The sequence below is a fragment of the Kryptolebias marmoratus genome, linkage group LG13, assembly GCF_001649575.2.
Source record: "Kryptolebias marmoratus isolate JLee-2015 linkage group LG13, ASM164957v2, whole genome shotgun sequence".
NCBI lineage: Eukaryota > Metazoa > Chordata > Actinopteri > Cyprinodontiformes > Rivulidae > Kryptolebias > Kryptolebias marmoratus.
Window position 1 is genome coordinate 14,996,311 of NC_051442.1, and position 20,548 is coordinate 15,016,858.

Here is a 20,548-nt window from a genome sequence, read left to right on the forward strand (position 1 = left end):
TCACAAGATTCTAATTTTCTGATATGATGAATTTGAGATTTTCATTTGTTGTCATTTGTAATCATCAAAATTAAACGAAATAAACATTTGAAATATATGAGTTTGTATGTAATGTATGAATATAATATACAAGTTTCACTTTTTAAATGGAATTTCTGAAATCAATCTACTTTTTCATGATATTCTAATTTTATGACCAGCACATGTAGTTTTAGATATCATCATCAACAACAAAATCTATTCCAGATTTCTTTAATTTAGTTTAAAGTAATAAAAATAAGATATATTTTAAGTAGTAATATTCTTAGAAAAATCTCCAGTACCATATTTAGTAAAGAGCCATTTCAAACATCAACAAACAGAATGATGGGTAGCAGCAATGTAATAAAAATATTTATTAAAAGGATAAATGGAAAAATGACTTCTTTTTCTGTAATACAATCTATATTAAGGAGACTTTGAAATATTTATTGGTGAGAATGTTATTTAGGATAATTCTAATGTCAGGTCAGACTAGTATGAATTTAATTTCCTCTGTTTTGTTGTTGAACTCTCAAACAGTGGAGAGATGAGTGCGGTTTGATTATATGTCACAACGGCCTGCCATACATACCCCTCCAACTTCTAGCCCTGATGAGTCCAGTGGGCTTGTCCTGATGATTGGCTGCACACAAGCACTCCTCAAGTGTTTTCTGCTCTTGAAGGGATACGGTGCTTCATCAGGGACAAATTACCTGCAGAAAAATAAAATAACAGTGGCTCTGGACCTACGCAGCTGTCTGCCAGCTTCGGCCTGTTCAGCTGAAACACATGTAACCCTGAAGTCACCCTGTTAGGATTTATCTGATGAAACTATCCTTCTACTATAGGGGCAACCTGGGCACCAACCCAGGGGCCCTTTGTGATGGATGAAAAAACATCTGATTTAAGCTCCCAATCAGAATGAAACATAAACTGTTTCTAAGCCCGATTTTGGTGATGATGAATCAATCAAATCCCCTGTCTTCACTGGCTCATGTTCAAGATGGTTGGGCGTAAAAAAAACAAACAAACAGGTGGACCGGTTTTGCTTTCAGCCTATTAACACTAAAAACTCAAGTTTGGCTGACCTACAATCTGTTTCTCTGTATAAATAAAAAGAAGGGGAAAATATGAAGGTGAAACAATACTGGTTTAAAAAGAAAACTCTTAAAAATGCCTTCTAAGTCAGTGATGAAGTAGGTGCTTTATCACAGACAGCTAACTGTATTGAGTTTTTTTTGTTAGCATTACTCAACCGGAGGAGTGAAATGGGAATAGGAACCCAAGAAAGAAAATTTTTTAGTAAAAGTGCAAACTATTAGGCTGCTTTTATTGCTACTATTGTGCCGTTAGTACAGTCACTCATTGAGTGTGGTGGGGTTGGGTTTGAACTCTGAGGTGACATTATTATGATCTCCTGGCCCGTCACACAGATATATATGTCAGTAATGGGGTTGTGTTGTCTGCTTAGGTCAGGGATCTGCAACCGGTGACCAAAAATAACATGAAAATGAGGAAAAAGATCATTTTATAATTGCTAATTGTAGCAGTTCTATTGTCCAGTCTTCTGCAATATGTGAGTGAAGTTTCTGTTATGGAATAAGTTAAAACAAGAGGATAACATCAGTTCGTTGGTAGCCGGTTTACCTCTTCTTTAAGTTAACTTCCAGGCGTACATTATGGTCTTTCACCGAAAACAATGTGAAGTTTTGCACATGACTAATTCTTAGATTAGTGAGAATTAGAAGTGAAGTCTGTCTTTCATAGAAACATTAATTAGGGGATCAGTTTTTTTTAACAGATTCAGAGTCACAAACTGATCCAATTGTTATACTTAATTAATTTACCAAAATGCTTTATTATTTCAAAGTGGGGGTGATTATTCATTTTCCTCAGTTAAAGTAAGAACGCCATAACTCAGTGGGTAAATTTTATCAAATGTGGTATAAACAACATGTTTTCTTTTAGTTCTTAGTACCAGTTAAGAAGTTTTTTATATGTGGCATTATATAAAACTTAATACAGAGTTGTGTTATACCAATTTTTTTTATCTTTATTTCAATCTTCAAACAGGTTTTTTGGCTCTGGACAAATTTTATTTAGTGGGGAAAAGGGCTGACATGGCTCTTTTTAGGTTGCAGCGCCCTGGCTTTGGTAGTTTTAGCCAAATGCAAATATTAGCAGCCAGATGCTTTTTAATGATTCAAGACACTTTTGCTGGAAGTGATGTGAGAAGATCGGTTCTCAGTTTATTGTAGTGGGTAACAACTGATTAGATGAACCTGGTTGGTCTTTGATAAAGGTTTGACAGTGCTAATATACAATAAAAGTCATTAAATACATTTAAAAATGGACGGTGAATACCAGATATTAGTGGGAAAAACAAATAAAGTTCATAATAAAAACAGTGTAAAGTCACTTGTCAGAATCATAAAGGCATTTCTGCTCATCTAAAACAAATTAGTCTTTAAAATATTCATTGTCAGGTAAAAAATGCGGTCAAATCCCCAGCTTCTTGGACTGAAGAGTGTGATTTACTGTCTTCCAAAGAAAAGTGTGACTATCTTTGAAACCAGCAGAGTACAGTGTTCAAACACAGATGGTTGAACCGGCTCCTCTGTGAGAAGCTGCTGCACGTAGAGAGGCAGTGTTCATGTGAGGCGCCTGTCGGTTGGAGTTTGAAACCAACGAGGCAGTGTTGTCGACCGGCGGGGATCCGTCAAAAGATTATACAACAGTTTTCTCAAACTGTGGGTTCAACAAGTTCACGCTTTTTCGTTTTAGAATATGAATGTGTTCATGACAGTGATGTGCGCATCAGGAAATCATCACAAGTTGTCTGGAATCTGTACCTTTTTTATTGTACAAAACACAATAAGGTCATCTTTCCAAAACCTACATTAACATCCTGTTTCCAGTCTCACATGGGCCCTTGCTAATGTTGTCCGTTCAAAATAAAATAAAAAAAAATACAAAAAAAGAATAAAAGAAGCAGGAGCAAAAGCAAAAATAAACAAATTGCTTATGCTTTGACATCTTTAACAAGAGAGTAATTTAAATCCAAAGCATGAGTTCCCTCACTCAACAATCCTGAATACATGTGTGTGGAGTTGGAGCACAGGCGAGGTTATCACAAAAGCTGTTAATATTTGCTAAAATTTGTTATATATCATTAAGTAACGAATTGAATACATACACTGAATGCATATCACCTGCCACCTTGCATGCAACAGTTTAAACAAAGATCTTTTAGCACTCGGACTATGCAGTTAGGACGACTCTCAGGTACTACCACACCAAATTTCTCTCAGTATCTGTTAAATCTGACTGAGTTATAGCCACTTTTCTATTTGCTATTCTCAATTGGCTGTGGTGGCCATCTTGAATCCGGTTTGACTCCCCCCATTAATTGGTTGTAGACGTCCGTTCAATGACTACTTTTCGAGAGTGTCTTTAAAAGCCATCCAGTAATTCGTGTGATATTTTGCTAACAGACTCAATCGAACAGATACACGGAGACAATAACCCAATCCCTTGTCTTTCAGGGCGGTGGTTGATTAAAAAAGAAACAAAACATCGAAAACTCCTGAAATCCTAGCCTTTGCTAACGCCTCAGGCTGTATGTTTCAGCAGTCAATGGGAGCTGTGTCAGACACATTATATCACCTCATTATGTCCAGACAGTTGAAGGAGCCATGCCTTCTTTACAGATCAATGGAGGCAGCAGATTTTCCTCACACAGGTAGTTTAAGGGAAAGTGGACCAGCAGCCCTCGAACTGCCTTCAGCTCCTCTTCTGCCTGCTCCGAGTCTGTTTCCGAAAGGGGTTTCTCGTCATTGTACTCCCTCAGCTGCTGCATGTTGTGGACATTGTCGCAGGGAGGGCATTTAAAGACCTGTGACAGAAGCAACACCGCACAACGGTGGAGGGAAAGAACAATGGAAAGAAAGGTGAGGAAAACCAACGTCCAAGATGACGAAGATGCGCGGTTTGCTGCAGTTTATACCTTCTCGTAAATTTCAGTGTTAAGTTCAGTCGTTTTTTGCCATACCCCGAAGAAGGCATCACTGATCGGATCATCTATATCGATTCTGGGTTCATCGTTTGCACCAAGAAGAACACTGTTGCAAGCAGAGAAAAATGTTTAAATCAATACAGGCCTCAAATTTAAAGGGGATAGTATGGCCTTTTTGAAGTCATGTTATTTTCAAATAGTTATCAATAGTCAGTCCCTTCTCAACCCTGTTATCAGTCCCAGAACATGGAGGATAATGTAGTTTGGCCCAGTTTCCCGGGCTTATAAAACACACTTTCTCAAAAATGTCATATTTAACAACCCTTAGAAGAATTTGTACACTTAAAATGTATAGATAGCCATACAGAGAAAACCATTCTCTCCTGAAAAAAACTAAATTGTGGGCTAAGTAAGCTGGTTGTAGTAGCTGCATCTTCATTTCCCTGCTTGGTAATTGATTACGTATGTACAGGCATAGCCAATTGATGATGTTTTAAAAGTGGTGAATATCGTCCGATTAAATTGGTCGGCCGATTAATCGGTCTAACTCTAGTGCTGAGGCTGGTGAATGTATCAGTCCGAGGACCGAGGATGCACCAATCAGGTGGACTGATAGATTATATTGAGGTTAATATCAGCGAATGTAGCATTTTTTTCACACCTGTATGACATTTCTGAGAAGGAGTTGTTTTTTAAGCCTGAAAAACAATATAAAAGGAGCCTCAGTTTGCCCTGACCTGAAGCACTCTTTGCGCAGAGCGAGAGTGAGGGGTCCTGCTTCGTACTCCTGTCCTCCCATGACGGATGGGACCCTCTCTTCGTCCTCCACAAGCACCGCGAGCTCGGTGTCTCGATTGCCCAGCATGCTGCGATCATTGATGTTTGCTGATCCTATAACACCCAGTGGACAGTACAAACCTTTTATATCTGTCCCTTTAAAAGGTATAGCTTTCCAAGTTTGTTCTGTTTTCGAGCACCAACTCATTGCTGTGCACTGTGACTACTTTTCACTCTTTAAACACGCAGACTGACGATGCTGATTACAGGATACACCTTAGTTTAACATGATCCTATGGTCTTTTCTAGATTTCTCAAGGCAGGTTTCAGTCATTTGTTTTTTGAAATCTTTTGCATCAAAAGTCAAAAGCAATGACTGATTCTTATTAATTGATTTTCAGTCATTTCTTTTCTTATTGTTACTTTTGTCAGTTTCAAGTCATTACAGTAACAATTGTGCTTTGATTTTGTCTTTGACAAAAGAATACCAACAAATTTATTGTTATCTGTATACCTTTTCAGCCGTTTAACATTTTCAGTTAACTCAACATGGCCAGCACAGTCAACTGGCCTTAGAAAACCCAAACATGTCTATACCTCAGTCAGTTTTAGACTTTCAGCCAAGTTTATGATTTAATCCGCTGGAACACACTTTTGAAACATGATTAGGCAGATCTGGATCAGTTTTTCACCCGTTATTCTTTACCATCAGCTGGGTTTTTAGACCTGAACATTTGCCTCAGGTATTTTCTGTTAAAGGAGATCCTCCATGAAGGAGTCAAAGATGGGTTCAAGATGATTCTGTGACTATTTTGAGAGAAAATTTGTTTGTTAAAACAGCAAAACTGAGCCTCTGTGACTCAGACGTCACAAGACATCCTGTAAACTCCCTCATAAATGTTGTTTTCCAAACATTCTCACCCCAGTGAGGTGCAACCTTAAATGAGCTCACCAATGATGTAGCGGCGGTCGTCAGCAATCAGGGTCTTGCTGTGAACGTAGATCTGCTCTGTGACGAGCTTCCCGGAGAGCTTGGAGTGTGTTCTGAGACCACAGAAAGTGATGTACTCCGTCCAGTTCTCTATCTCTGATGGGCAGATCGGAACGAGATTATTCACAGAGGATAGTTTAATATTTCTGTTAGGAATTTCTCGCATATGTGTGAGCTCCTTAAAAGAAAGATCCAAAAAGAAGTCGGAGAATGGCACGGTAAGCAGATACCAAGCACTGGAAGCCTTTATTTGAAGGAGTGACAGAGAGAGAAAGAAAGAGTCTGGTGAACAGTAAAGGAGTAGCTGGTAGGAACAGAAAACTTACGTTCACTAAGCCGTGACAGGATGGACGCCTTTCCACGGTTAATTGTCCTTAAACATTAAAAATAATCAAGTAGTTTTATATTTGAGGGAGCCGTAAAACAAATCACACTTTAAAGAAAATTAACTACCAAAATTAATGTCATAATCTCAGTAATTTCCAACAATTATCTGAAAAAATACGTAACTCTAAAGCACTGTTGTTATAAAGCACCACGGTCCAAATAACATGACTCAGTTCAACTTGGTTAAACGTTTATATTTTTACATTCAGAAGATAAATCTATGAGACTGTGTAACATGCATTTAAAGAGCATAATCAGTTTCTTTATTTTTTTCTATAAATAAACAAATTTGAACAGAATCATAAACAGAGTGATAAATCATACAGATACAGACCTTCACACTGACCGGAAACAGGTCGTCACTAGTTAAAGCTGCTATTTCTGTTCTTCGGACTGAGAGCAGACTGATAATGGCAGGTTAGGACTCTCACCTGTAGGTGTAGTGCAGAATTGTCCTAGCGGCATTTCCGCTTGCTGTTTTAATGTCTCCCTCGAAACCAGGAGACAGAGGAATCACCACGAACACCCTGAACTTCTTCTGCTCTCTGCAGCAACACACAACGATCACTACTTCCATGCATACTATTTCACCATTATCTTAAAATTCAAATGATTTCTTTCACTAAATATCCAGTTGTGTTCTAGCTAACCTAACAGGTTCACAAACACGCTAACAATGAAATCAAATCTGCCCGATCCCACCTATGAGCGCGCAGAATTCGCTTCACAATCACATCGCCAATCTCATTTTCGATGACCCCGTCGGCACAGGTGATGAAGAACTGGTTCTAAGGGCAGAGAGGGAGGCAGATGGTGACTCAGTATGAGATGAAGTCAGAGTAGACAGGAAGCTGGCAAGCACGGGAGCGTTGATGGAAAAAACTTTTCAATCGGGCCTGAAAATCTTACACAGATGTGAAATGAAGATTTGTCCTTTCGCCTGTCTCCTTTTAAGCCAAACATTTAGACGATAATCATATTTAGTTGAGAATTTACCTTTTGCTCAAACCTGGAACACTATGCGCAGTCTCATGTACGTATGTGCTGTGAATGACTATGACCACATTGAATTTTACCTCAATATCTGTAAAACTAACTAAATTACAGCCATTTTTGTGTTGTAGCTGTGGCAGCCATTCTGAAATGGGTTGGCTCCAAAACATAATGAATGGTGTCGGTACATGCAGTGAGCATTTCCTGAAAGTTTCATTCATGACGTATTTTGGAAAGACAAACACATGAGGACATGTGCCCTCATGCACAGACACAGACACGGGCAAAAACATAATTGTCCACATTTGCCTTTTGACGGCGAGCGGTAATTTACCAATGGTGATGAAGCAAACATCACGTAAAGGAACGAACCACAACTGCCCTTTATTGGTATTAATGTTATCACAGAAAGCTCTGCTGAATTACCTCGATGTAGATGTAGTGCTCACTCTTCTCAATAGTGTCTATGTAGGCCTCCTTGATCGAGAGCTCCACCTTCATTTTTGGTAACCAGTCAGAAAAAGAGCGCAACACCTGTGGAAATAACACATTCAAATGTCACAACTTCTGTCAGTAGATGCACATTTTTCCCCTTTCTGTATTTTTATACCCCTGTCCTAAGACGGGACGGGTTATGTAAGGCGCTGTCTGTCCACCCGTATGCCTGTCCTTATTGATAACCCTTTAACACAGGAATGTCAAACTGCACAGCTGGACACCTCAGAGGTCAAGGATGATCCCTGTTGATTTCAAGGTCATGGGGTAAAGTATCAAGGTCGCAGGTGAACCCTTTGTGAAAACCTTGTCTGTGCTCCAACTCTACACACGTCTCTAGGATTGTCGTTGATTCTGATTACTCTGACAATTTTCTGACAGTCGTATTTTGTACTGTCGGCGGTACTCTTGTTTCATGATATAGGCACTACAATCAATAAGAATAAGTATTTTTTTTTCTGCGAGCTAAAATTAAATCTTTTTTAAACAACCTGTAAAGACACTTAGCTGACACGCAAAATGGAGCACACCTGCTCCTGTCCCAACGCAGACTGTAAAAACAGAGCAGAACAGATCAAAATCCGCGGAAACTGATCTTGGAATTCCAGCTGTCGCTAACTGATGTATGTCTACTACCTTTGCATCATCTGCTATATTGCAGGCAACATCTTGTTTCACTGATGTCACCTGGCTCAGATACTTGGTCAACAATAAATTCCACCGACTTTACCATTTCACCCTGCTTTTCGTATTCAGAGGGGAAAATGTTTGAATACACAGCATTCATAGGTTTCCCAAATCAAAGTCCAAATTTATTTATTTATTTTGCACAGATATTGATTTCATATGCAATTTCTGTGTGTGTGTGTGTGTGTGTGTGTGTGTGTGGGATGAAATACCTGAACTTTGGCCTTGCTAGAGCCGGTTACAGTGTATGGCAGTGAGTCGGCAGTGGAGTTAGACTTGGGAACAAGGTATGGGAAGGAGTCATTCCTGTACTTCCTTTTTGAGAGCTAAAGAAGACAAGAGCAATTAATGCATTGTGTTTTTTCACTGCTGTAGACACTTCCATCAAGATGCGCCGTAGCTTCTTAAACCATCAACTCATTTCTGTTTCCACTAATCACTAATATCACACAAACAATGGGGCTGTTAGAAATATTACGCTGTACGTTTGAGCACATTTAGACATACGTTCAAAGCACTTTTTTTTTCATAACAGAACACTTTGTGAGTCACCTTGTTCAAGTTCCAGCGCTGGATGAAGTGTCGGGCCACATCCCTGGCAGCTCTGCCATGAACAGCTGCGGACAGGTCACGCCACGGTATGCGAGGAACTTTAGTGCGGTCGACGTTTTCTAAAAGGACAACAACCACGATCCATTCATCCCAGTGTTTAAAGACTCTCAGGGTTTGCACATGACTGAAGTCCAGATAATGTACCTTCAAACGGCTTGTCTGGTTTGAACCAGTCTTTTTCAACAAAGTTGTTGTAATCTTTACCAAGCCACAGTTTAGTGTTATCAGCCAGATGTTTTGAACTCCATTTTGGTTGACTGTTTGGTCTGGTGTCAGAGGCATCCGTTTGACAACAGAGGCAACCTTTGTCTGGCTGTTCCTCAGTTACGCCGTTCGACTCCTCTGTAGAGCCCAGGTCCGTCAGCCGGTACTCATTGTCGTCCCACCTCCCAAGCGTCAGATCGATCCCCCCGACAAAGGCTACGGATTGGTCGATGGCCACCATCTTTTCATGGTGAGCCCAGAAGACCACCCCAGACAAAATATGGTCAGGATGTCGGATCACCTGGTGGATCAGAAGAGTGTAAAAAAGAGATTGGGGCCTCTATTATCATCTGGAATTCAGCTTTCTGTAAATAAGTATTACAGACCTTGATGTTTCGATGCTTTTTCCTTAGAGCTCTCTTGCTGTAGTCACTATTGATGCTAAGGGCATACGTCACCTCTCTGTATAGCAGGACAAATACTTTGACTCCTTCCTCCTGCAGAAAAAGATGTAGGACAATGTTAATGTAAAAAAAACAAAAAAGCACTTTTTATATGAAATTAGTAAATGGTTAAGGTTCTTATCAGAAATGAAGGAATCCATACTGCTTTCTTTTGAAGGATTTTATCCAGCCTCCATTCCTTTTTGTTTGCCGGCCTCTTTAGGAACACTTTAGGACTGAGCCTGGCAGAAATATTAACAGAAATCTATTTTGACATTACTTTTATGGAAAAACTTCACTGTAAAATGAGCAAAGAAAAATTGTTGTTGAAGTTATATAGATAAATATGTTGGCAAATAAGCTGATCTGAATCCTTCTGGTTCTCACCACCAATCAGTGATGAAAATCTCCTCCTTGGCGTTCTCAAGAGCATCAGCCAGGTCTGCAAAGTAGCCACTTCCATTCACATACCTTAAATAAAAATCAATAAACCACAAAGCGCTTAAATGAAGGCTAAAACTGGTTGTTGTTGCAGTTATTGGAAATAGCAGCAGGTTATCAAACTGACCATTTAGTGAGCGTGTTCGCCCGTGGAGGAGCAAATCCACCAAAGCGCTGCTCTTTGAGAAAGTCACACGCTTCTGCCATCTTGTTGATTTCCTGGCTCCACCAGTCTTTTTGTTCATCGCTGCTGCACTGTATTACCAAACTCCTGATCAAAACCAAACAGGGATGTGTCACAAATTGAAGTTAGACGGTAAAATGAGAACTCAGTACTTATGTGAACACAAAGGTGTTGATTTTACTAACTAAATAAGTTCCAGTGCTAAATTGGAGCCAGAGCTGATTTAGCAAACGCTCATTCAGTTTCCAACATCGCTCGCGCTCTACAAACAACAACAACAAAAAAAAACAGTGCTATCTCAGCACCAATTCTTTGCCGGATGAGAGCAAAAAAACAACAACATTTTTTTCAGAAGCTGGAGGTGATCTCATGGAGAACAGCAACCAATGCAAATGTTGTGAATGCCATGTTTAAAAATCCTGTTTTTTTTTCACTTATACTCTGCTTAATTTAAAGCCAAAGCATCTGTCAAAATATGCCTTTTTTCCAGGTTTTGATTGGATATTTTTTGTTTATATCTTTCATCTATGATAAAAACAACCACTACATCATTTGCTACCAAAAAGTTGGGGCTGAGTTCAGATGCAAATGAGCTGTGACGAGATGTTCCAAACTACTGTTCACCAAATTTAGTTGTAAACAAAGCTGTGGAATATTTACTGTTTTCTAACACAATTTTTACAAAAATTCTGACGAGTTTGTTTGACGGTTATTGTTACTCAACCATTAAATGATGCAGAAACTGTTAGAAGCATAAAAATTCAGATCAAAACCATTGAAAAATTGCTTAATTTGACCTCTGTTATAGCTTTAAGACAAAATACTTTGCTCTGTCATTAATAAAAAGTCATGTTTCCTGTGGAATAAGAGGAGCTCATAGCCTTCTTTAAGCACAGGTGACATAGTTAAAGTGATAGTCCAGTCATCTTTGAAGTGATGTTCTGTCTAATAGCATTTAATAATTAGTATCTTATCAGCTGTGACAACAGTCATAGAGCACAGACTACAGAGAAAGAGGCAAAAGTCTTCGTAAAGGTTAGACTAATGACAAGCCAAATGATGTTGTTTGGTTGAGCCATGTGTTTGCAGGAATAACTAAAGTGTCTCCCTGATCTGTGATCTTTTCCAGAAAGACACGTTTATTGACATGACTCCAAATTGGCTCTCTGGCTGTAAAAAACCAAACTGGTTCTTAACTGTTTTTTTTTTTTTCTATAAGAAACTAGCTCTAGTCCCAGCAGTGGTCTAGCTCTGGGACCTCTTTAGTGAACAAACAAGCCGGAGTGGACCCACCTTGCTGTGTTCTTTATGCAGATTCCATGATGGTTGTTCGTGTCAACTGGATCCACTTTAAACTCCTGGTCAAAGAGCATCACACCATTGATAGTGGAATTGTCTCGGTTAATGAACATGAGAAAGGAGTCCTTCACCACCATCCAACGATGCAGCCAGAGGAAGCAGCACGTATTGTTGCTGATGCATTGCAGATTACTGGTATGGTAACCACCAGACCTCTTGATGACAGGTCCCTCCCTGAGACAAATCCAAACACTCATTAGAATGAGTCTTAATCGTGTACTTTAGTCGCTTTAGGTGGGTTTCTTTCGCTCACACACATTCGCCTTAAGTGTGTTACTTACAAGCCTTTGGGTCCCAGATCTGGGATGAAGGAAAGTCGGCTGACACAGAGGAATTCCATCTGAAAAAGGACAAAATGTAATCACGTCACACGGCCCTGTATAACAACTTATTCATCAATTGTTTAATTGTTAATTGTTTGATTACCAAGCAGCTGGTTTTTTTGCAAAATGTTTTCTTCAGCACACAATTCAGGTACTCCTCAAGATGTTTCTGTACACAAAAAGTAGGATAAAAAAATAGATATAAACAAATAAGTTTATTATTCAGTATAATGGAAGTTCTATAAAAAATTACTTGCAATGTTAAAGTTCCCAAGAAAAGGCAGAAAGTCTCCATGTTTTGGTGTTTCTTTTCAAAAGCATTTAGCATTTAATCATGAAATTTAATTACAAAAACTTAGTTATGGAAAAGAACAAGAGTTCTTCTACATTTACCTGTTTCATGTGTCACCAAATATGTGAAAGAATAATGACACAGTGAACAAATAGGCCCAATTTAACAGGAACAATAGTCTTCTTGTTTTATGTTAAACACTTCTTACAGAATCGTGACATTCTGGGGCCCCTCTCATGGAGATTCTTTTGGTCTTTCCTGGGGCCTGTAGGCTGGGCATTTCCTCTAGTATGCTCCTCCGCCGCTGCACATTCATGTTAAACCTTTGAAAAAAATGTTGAATATTCCAAATGATCAGCTCTTAAAGGATCTGACATTAAAAGCTCAAAGCAGCTCATCGCTCAGATTTCAAAATGCACATCCCTCGGAGCCAGAAGCTGATTTGCATGACTGAGATAAACAGACACACCAACCTGTCAAAGCGCTGAAAGGGAAGCAGCAACCTGTGAAAGTGAAGGTCTCGCTGCAGCTCCTGAAAGTGCTTGTACTTCTTCTTCACCGTCCAGTGGAACTGACCGTGCGTTATATCGAATGTGTACAAGGTGTCTTCATCGTCCTGGAAGCATATTGTTAGAATGATATGAACTGGCTTTTAATGCCACAAACTAAAAAAAAATATCTTGCATGACTTCATGGTTATTTTAGTCTGCACTTTTTAAAGCTTAGATAACAAATACAAGAATTTAAACTTCAACCACAAATGTGTTAGTTAAAATCAGTAAAACACCCATACTTAAACCCGTGGTTACTTGTTTTCAACCTGCATAAACTAAATGTGCTGATTACAACAATTTAAACTGACATTATTTTGGATTCAGTTCAAACTCATGTTTCTGAGTCTTGGCTATACTCAGGAAAGGAAAGATGGAAAGATATATCAAACTGTTTCAGCTGTTTCAATATAACCATAAATGGCAGCATGTGTTTCTGCTGTACTTTCAAACTAAATAACTAAGAGTCTATAATTATTATTATGATTAGTCGTATGGAAATGTATAGAAATAAAACGAGCTATTGATCACAGAAACATTTTGTTGTATTAGGCTCCAGGAATTTAACACTAAAGCTCCTTTTCCATTGTCCAGTCTCACCACATCTTGAATCGGCTTTGATTGTCTTGACTTTGCATCCCTGCTGCATCTTTAAATCCCAGTGATAACAACCTTCAAATAGAATGACTCTCCATCTGCTCTACACCCAAAGTGAAAACTACGCTCCAACAGAGCTCAGAGAAAGCATGAAGGCCTGACAGTTAACTCACACAGCGCAGTTTAATCTGTCATTTCATTATTAACTGTACATTCAGTGTGACATGAAGCCATTTTAACAGAGTAAAGGCAACAAAAAATTAGATTTAACAATAAATGTGTTTTCACATTTAGTTGTAGCATTATAACCACCCTGTAAATAATGAACCATACATTTGAAGTGTAGATAAGTGAAGAAATGACATACCAATGCATCAGGTTTCTTCTCAACATTGGTCATTTCGCAGGTAATGGGAGTATTGAGCATTATGAAGGGCCGATTTTTGAGGTGATGAATCGAACGGAAAGATTGTTCTAAAGAGATTGTTCGAATTTAGTCTCAGTGAACAGCTTTTATGTTGCATCTATATTTATGATACTCTTCCTTACGGTTTTCTAAGATGAGGGCGTCTATCTCATCTTTTTTCTTGATGATGATGTCCCAAAAGCCCTTTCCTCCGCCTTGACTTTGTGCAGCTGAGCTTGCAGCCGCTGGCTTGATCCCATCCTCCTGAATGGCCATTGCACTGTTGGCGGACGAACCAGCCTCCCTTGGCAAAAACAAGTCCAGAATTTATGTAACACAAAAACTAAACATTGTAGATTAAACAGATGTGACACTAAGGCCAGTCTCTTTGTACCCTCAGAGACTCTTCTAATGGATCTGTGAGCTTAAAATCACTAAATGTGGGATAAAATTACTGTTGTGCCGTATCGATTTTCTTTTTATGTAAGGACATTGTGGTCTCTGTTGTGTGTTTTTGTCCACTTGAGGTTAAATTTGAATTATTTTAGAACATGGTTAAGACCAGATCATTTTTATTATGTCCAAATATGTATGACTCTAAGATAGCGAGAGATTTGAGGTAGTTTAGGCCTCTTCATGTTGGATCCCAGGTTTAAGCAGAAACACAAGTCTAACTAGAATCTAACAATCTGGATCACCATCAAACTCCAACATTTATTGAAAATTTAATCCAAATCTGTTCATTATTAGTTATCTTGCAAACAGACAGACAGACAAACAGACACAACTGAAAACAGAACCTCCTTGGCGGCGGTAACAAGTCCACTTTAAATGGACAGCTCTGTGGATACAGATGGACATCTTTAGAAACTGAAAGATCAATCACTTGGATTGTCTTCTTCTCGAGGAAACAAAAACATAAACATATGTCACGAAGGCTATTAAAGTGTTCTCACTTGATTCCATGAAGATAAAACACATAGCAGCTTTAAAATGCTATTTCACATGAGCTGAAAATCGTGTTTTGGAAACTGACACGTAGAAGCTGACATCCTCCATCATAACTGAATGTGATTCCAAGTGAAATATAAGAATTAAAATATTTAGCCCTTCTGGAAGAACTTAATTTTTGGCTGCTAGATTACTTTGAAAGAAAGCAACCTGCTAAGGTTGGGTTCAGTTATCTTGGACTTAAAAAGATGACTAAGTTTAAATTTGACCCAGTGCTGGGCTGTTTTTAAAACAACATTTTTTATCGCATGGATGTAATGAACCAATTCCAGGTATCAGATCGGTTGATCTGCCGTTTATGGTTTTACACAATGACATGAATTAGGAATACTAGACCGAGTGTCTCTGCACTCCCTCGTTTTGGTAACTGAAGCCAGCAGGATCTGGTTTATGGGAGCTACGGTGTTGTATTTTTGGAACCAGAGTCTGTGCACTAGGGATGTGGAGCTCTAAGCTCCGCCTACTCCACTGCACACAATCATGGTGTCACTTCACTTTTCTCTTCAAGGTACAGTTTATGGTACCAACTAACATCAGGATTTTCATTCAGAACACCGATGTCTGCTCAGCAGCTTGCAAAAATTATTTTTTCAAGCTGCTGGGCAGCCAGCTCTGGTTGCCCCATTTTGTAATTTTGTCTGCGCCGTCTTGACTACAAATCATTCGCGAGAAACTCAAGTTATCCCTACCAGATAGAATCCCTGACACAGTAGACGAACTTTTAGCACAGGATCATTTTCAACATTGAGGGCATTTTACTGTTATGTACATGAACAAAGATTTTGATCACCAGTTCTTCACTCTAACTTCAGCACCTACCTTTTCATATGACGAACAGTAGAGCTGCCTTATCAGAAAGTAAGGCTCAGAGAAGTGCAGGTGTACTCATTCAGAATGCGTTCTTGAAGTATTTGCGGACACTTGCGGAAGAAATATTTTTCACATTGCACTACTCACCTGACAGGGTCGCAATTACCAGCAGGTGTACAGGTTGTACTAAGAGGGTCTTCATGCTTGAAGGAGCCTGGAACATCACTTGACGAAAATACTGACAGCCTGGAAATAGTGAAACAGGAGTTTCTTGTGATGATAAAAGATGAACATCCTAAAGAGGATTTAAATAAAAAAAAAAGGTAAAAATGTTCTCTTACTGATGGCCTGTGGTTTTGAGTGCCAGTTCAGTTGCAATTTTGTCCATTTGGTTCCTTAAGTTAGAGGGATAGTCTGCTTAGTTTCAAAATGAAGTTCTGTCAAGTAGTTATCAGTAGTTAGTTACTTATCAGCGGTGACATCAGTCATAAAGCATGGAGTATGAAGAAAAGGGCAAAAGTCTTTCTCTGGGCAAAGCTAATGTTTTCTTAAATGTACAATCATCACGATACTGATTTAATTATTTTTTTAATTTATTATGTCTAAAATATTTTGGGGGGACTTCATATTTTAGCTTATGTACTGTAAACCCATAAGAGTAGTGCTTAAGCAAAACAAATGCCAAAGAAAAAGTAAAAGCAACAGACAGCTGAGCATTTGTCATAAACATAATGAGAGCAAAAATGCTGACTCACCTCATGACCTCAGGGACGCCATGGGGTTTCGTTTTGCTTTGTATTTTTTTGAAATATTGTCTAAAATGCAATGTTTCATTGTGCATTTAAAAGGGTTTTACAGCTGTGAGGAAAAAGCTTTTGCCTTTGAATAGAGATGTTATGGAGGTGTTGATTATGCTGCGCCCAATCTCTATCTCAGAGTTTTGTAAAGCTCGCACATGAATCTGAAGACAAAAACATTTGTTTCATACAGCTGAGAAAACATTTTTAGCTGCTAAGAGTAATTCACACACTGGATAAAAAAGGCTAGTTGTGGTGCGAGGGCTGAAAATGCTAAGTTTTCTCATCTCCACCCTGCCCTTGGTTTCCTACAACGCCTCGCTCGACAAAAAACTACACCTCCGTCTACTAAACTACAACACATTATGCTACTAAAGTGACTGTGGTTTCACAATAACAATCACAGTCTCTGTGTGTTTGTTATTGTCAGGTTGTAAAACCCGCTGTTAAGTCTGCCATCACTGCAACAACACAAAAAAGAGGAATATAACTTTTTAAAAACTGTACTTACTCAAGTTCACGTTCAGCCACAGTTCAGTGCAAACACCTGTTCCAAGCATAGAACAGAGAAACTGAAGTTTAATTCTTACCAACCTTTAAAAGGCACAGAAAGCCCTGGGGCATTTTCACATGTTGAAACTGGGGTCTCAGTCAAAAGATTTTGAAAACGCTCGACTAACCAGTCTTACCAGAAGACTTCATCAGAATCCTACTCAGTAAATCGGCTCTATGCACGCCGATTGGCTGAACAACTTCAGAACCTCACTAGTCGACACCTACTATGTGACACTTTACACATTTCAGCCGCTGTTGGCTCATAGGTTGGGTTGCTTTGATCAAATATTGGGCCAAAAGGTTTAACCCAGTGGTTTGGTTGTAGATGACTTGTGTCACTTCTTTGCAGTCTGCCATTTTAGGTCACAAGTTGACCAAATTTGACCTGACTGGACATCTGTTTTAGAAGGTAATACAATGGTTAAATAATAAAAAATAAAAAAAATCTCCTAGGATATTTAATCTGGTTGGCTTTATTAACAATTTTAGTTTGCGCAAGACAGTGACTTTGAGTTTAAAAGCCTTATGGTGCTTTCTAGCTTGCTAGCTAGCTGGCACTAATAACGGCAGCGCCAGCACATGTTGTAATTATCTAATAATCTAATAAAACAGGTTTAGGATTGTTCTTTTTAACTGAGCTTTTTACTAGCTCCAGTTCCATAAGTTAGTCATTTGAACCCATTTTGTGGGTAGATAATTTAACCCAGGCTTGTTGTAAATTGGCTTGGTTATAACACAGCATTTTTTATCAAATAGCCAATTTCCGAGCCAATTTCAGGTATCAGATTGGTTGATCTGCTGTTTATGGTTTTACACAATGACATGAATTAGGAATATTTGATCGAGTTTCTCTCGTTTTGGGAACTGAAGCCAGCAGGATCTGGTTTATGGGAGCTACGGTGTTGTATTTTTGGAACCAGAGTCTGTGCACTAGGGATGTGGAGCTCTAAGCTCCGCCTACTCCTCTGCACACAATCATGGTGTCACTTGACTTTTCTCTTAAGCATGAAAGAAGCAATTACAGCTAAATGCGTTAGAAAAATTAATATCTGAAAATACAGCAGCAAGGTGAGAACTACACAAATCAACAAGCGTCAGAAAGATGCATTTAAGTTACTGATATACTTTGTTTTGTTGTTTTTGTTGTCTTTCTGTGTACACAACACAAAATATTACTATTTGAACTGTGGGAAAAGCAAAGCTTATCTAACTCAAAGTAGATTGGAAAGCCCTGATTTAACCGGACTTACCAAAACAAGTTCTTAGGAATGTTACTGTGTGGGCGATGTACTGTTTTCGCCCTCTGACAGTGACAGTGCAAAAAAAAATCATGTTTGAAAATAGTCTCTTCAGTTTAAAAGAAAACTATAAACTCTCAGGTTCTTTTTTCATTATTAATTTTTACAAAACTGTTACTGTTCGCGTCTAGAAAACAAACAAAAACAGGATTGTCTTGTTCAGCTGTGAAGATGAGGAAGTCGAAGAGTTCAAGGTACGGTTTTTGGTACCAACTAACATCAGGCTTTTCATTCAGAACACCGATGTCTGCTCAGCAGCTTGCAGAAATCAAATTATCTCATAAAGTGAAGTTGTGTTTTTTTAATTTCCAGATCTGGTTGCCCTATTTTAAAATGATGTCTGCTCCTTCTAGACTTCAAATTATTCTTGAGAAACTCAGGTTATCCCTACCAGATAGAATCCCTGACACAGTAGACGAACTTTTAGCACGGGATCATTTTCAACGTTGAGGGCATTTTATTGTTATATACATGAACAAAGATTTTGATTACCAGTTCTTCACTCTAACTTTAACAGATGAGGTCAAAGACACTGTAAAACTAGTTAAGACCCAGGCATTTGTCACTTTTAACACATCAGTGAAACCAGTCTTTCTAGGACTCGTCCACCAATGAACCTACACTTAGTTCATCAGGCACCATTATTCTGCTACAACCCTCAGAGTTTCAATTTCAGTCACAAACTTGAACAAGTAATTTTAAAGTACCTACCTTTTCATATGACATACAGTAGAGCTGCTTTATCAGGAAAAAAGGCTCAGGAAAATGAAGGCGTACACAAGTAAAGCATTTTCAGAATGCCTTCTTGAAGTATTTTGAAACACTTGCTGAAGAAATATTTTGCACACTACACTACTTACCTGACAGGAATGCAGATCCCAGCAGGTGTACAGGTTGTCTGGTCATAAAGCATGGAGTACAAAGAAAAAAGCAAAAGTCTTCCTTCAGACAAGGCTAGCTAAACTTGGGCCCATTTTACATTGTTTGTCAGGCTTATAAAACTATTTTTTTCTCTGAAATGTCATACTGGTGTGAAACTTTACATCAGGGAATAGTGTACTTGGAATGCACTTGTGCCAATGTTAAACTTGGAAAACAAATCAGCATTCTTTGTTTTTTAGTTCATTGAAAGAGGAATTTTCTATTCCATCATTTAAATACATCCTGAACATATCCCACATTTAATTAACCAATAACTTCTTTTTGTTGGGACATTCTTTTTTTCTGAAGTATTTCTACTTATCATTCATTCCCCCCCCATACAGATCAAGGAGGAATTCAGGAGAATAACTATAATCTGTCTGCAGCAGAGCCTCAAAAACAAACTGGATCAGCACACAACAAAACTTGTTTGCCTGATGAAGGCCGAAGGAGGTGACGAAGTGACCAAACTCAACCTAGTAAGTTATGTTTGTTTTTAATTTTACTTGTTTGCATGTTTTAGTAGGGAGATTTACATACTCTACTGCTCACACACAAACCGGTTTATGTGTAGTTATTGTCGCTGGCTATAACATTTTAGCTCTGTGTATAATACTGGGTGTGATAGCGGCTGAGAGTTATTCACAAAATATGAGCGCAAAGGGCAGCCAGCGATATCTGTTCCTTCAAGAAATTCTAGGCCTTTTATTACTCTAAGAACCAAAGTCACTTGTACTTTGACTGCACACCGACCAGCTTTAACATTTGATCATTGCCTGGTGAAGTAACACTGGGCAAACCTGTACATTGGTATTTCCGTTCATTTTTCCTGCCACCTGACTAAATATTTGTGTGAAACAACCACATCGGCACGCGGCAGCAGCACTCAGGCTACAGTGGCAGTGCACCCCCCAGTGTTGCAGCAGTGAACCCTGCAACAACGGGTCAGGAAGGGCTCAAACAAATGTCTCCCCAGATGCCAGCCTGAAGGGATCCAATGACATCTAATTAGTGTGATTTACTCAATATTTAGATGACAGCTGTGACCTCCTCTATGAGAAAAAAAAAACATTGACTTTATTATAGTAGTCAAAGTAAATAAGGTTTAATTTTAAGATGAATCTTATGTTTTAGGTATAATGAAAGGGACATAATTCTCAACATATTAATAAATATACACATATTTTACAGGAAATAGATTGTTTTATTTTAGGTTCTCTTGATTAAATTTCAAAAGTACAAATACAATATATTGATTTTGTGCAAAAAAAACCCAAAACAAAACAAAACAAAAAAAACAGCACAAAGGGAAAGATTTTCTTATGCTTGTTTAAATATTTATAGTGGTTCCAATACATTGTGTCTGATTAAGGCAAGT

At 38.6% G+C, this 20,548-nt stretch overlaps 1 protein-coding gene across 3 annotated transcripts; it reads right to left on the minus strand.

The window, feature by feature from the left end:
- Nucleotides 1–2,859: 2,859 nt before the first annotated feature.
- LOC108248262 (phospholipase D1-like) lies at nucleotides 2,860–19,083 on the minus strand. Of its 3 annotated transcripts, none has more exons than XM_037979150.1 (26): nucleotides 18,961–19,083; nucleotides 16,908–16,943; nucleotides 15,941–15,994; nucleotides 15,747–15,845; nucleotides 13,922–14,082; nucleotides 13,740–13,846; nucleotides 12,698–12,840; nucleotides 12,433–12,547; nucleotides 12,036–12,101; nucleotides 11,891–11,949; nucleotides 11,544–11,783; nucleotides 10,194–10,337; nucleotides 10,013–10,096; nucleotides 9,789–9,867; nucleotides 9,569–9,679; nucleotides 9,123–9,483; nucleotides 8,919–9,037; nucleotides 8,579–8,692; nucleotides 7,611–7,718; nucleotides 6,894–6,979; nucleotides 6,623–6,736; nucleotides 6,131–6,177; nucleotides 5,766–5,900; nucleotides 4,774–4,927; nucleotides 4,073–4,142; nucleotides 2,860–3,916 (listed from the first exon to the last, which is right to left on the minus strand). In XM_037979150.1, the coding sequence occupies exons 3-26, from the start codon at nucleotides 15,985–15,987 to the stop codon at nucleotides 3,692–3,694; spliced, it is 2,988 nt and encodes a 995-aa protein (XP_037835078.1). In that variant the 5' UTR covers nucleotides 15,988–15,994; nucleotides 16,908–16,943; nucleotides 18,961–19,083; the 3' UTR covers nucleotides 2,860–3,691. The 3 variants fall into 3 exon arrangements, with proteins under 3 accessions (XP_037835078.1, XP_017292411.1, XP_037835077.1); XM_017436922.3 differs by having other exon boundaries at nucleotides 4,028–4,142; XM_037979149.1 differs by lacking the exon at nucleotides 18,961–19,083 and having other exon boundaries at nucleotides 4,028–4,142; nucleotides 16,908–17,044.
- Between the last annotated feature and the right edge of the window lie 1,465 nt (nucleotides 19,084–20,548).

Bases quoted from the DNA above. Each gene is read 5' to 3' on its own strand.
- LOC108248262 (XM_017436922.3), bottom strand. From the start codon at position 15,987: ATGGACAAAATTGCAACTGAACTGGCACTCAAAACCACAGGCCATCA. The intron at 15,846-15,940 runs GTAAGAGAACAT...CACTATTTCCAG, and splicing joins CTCAAAACCACAGGCCATCA to GCTGTCAGTATTTTCGTCAA. The intron at 12,841-13,739 runs GTATGTCATTTC...ATATGCTTCCAG, and splicing joins AGAAGAAACCTGATGCATTG to GACGATGAAGACACCTTGTA.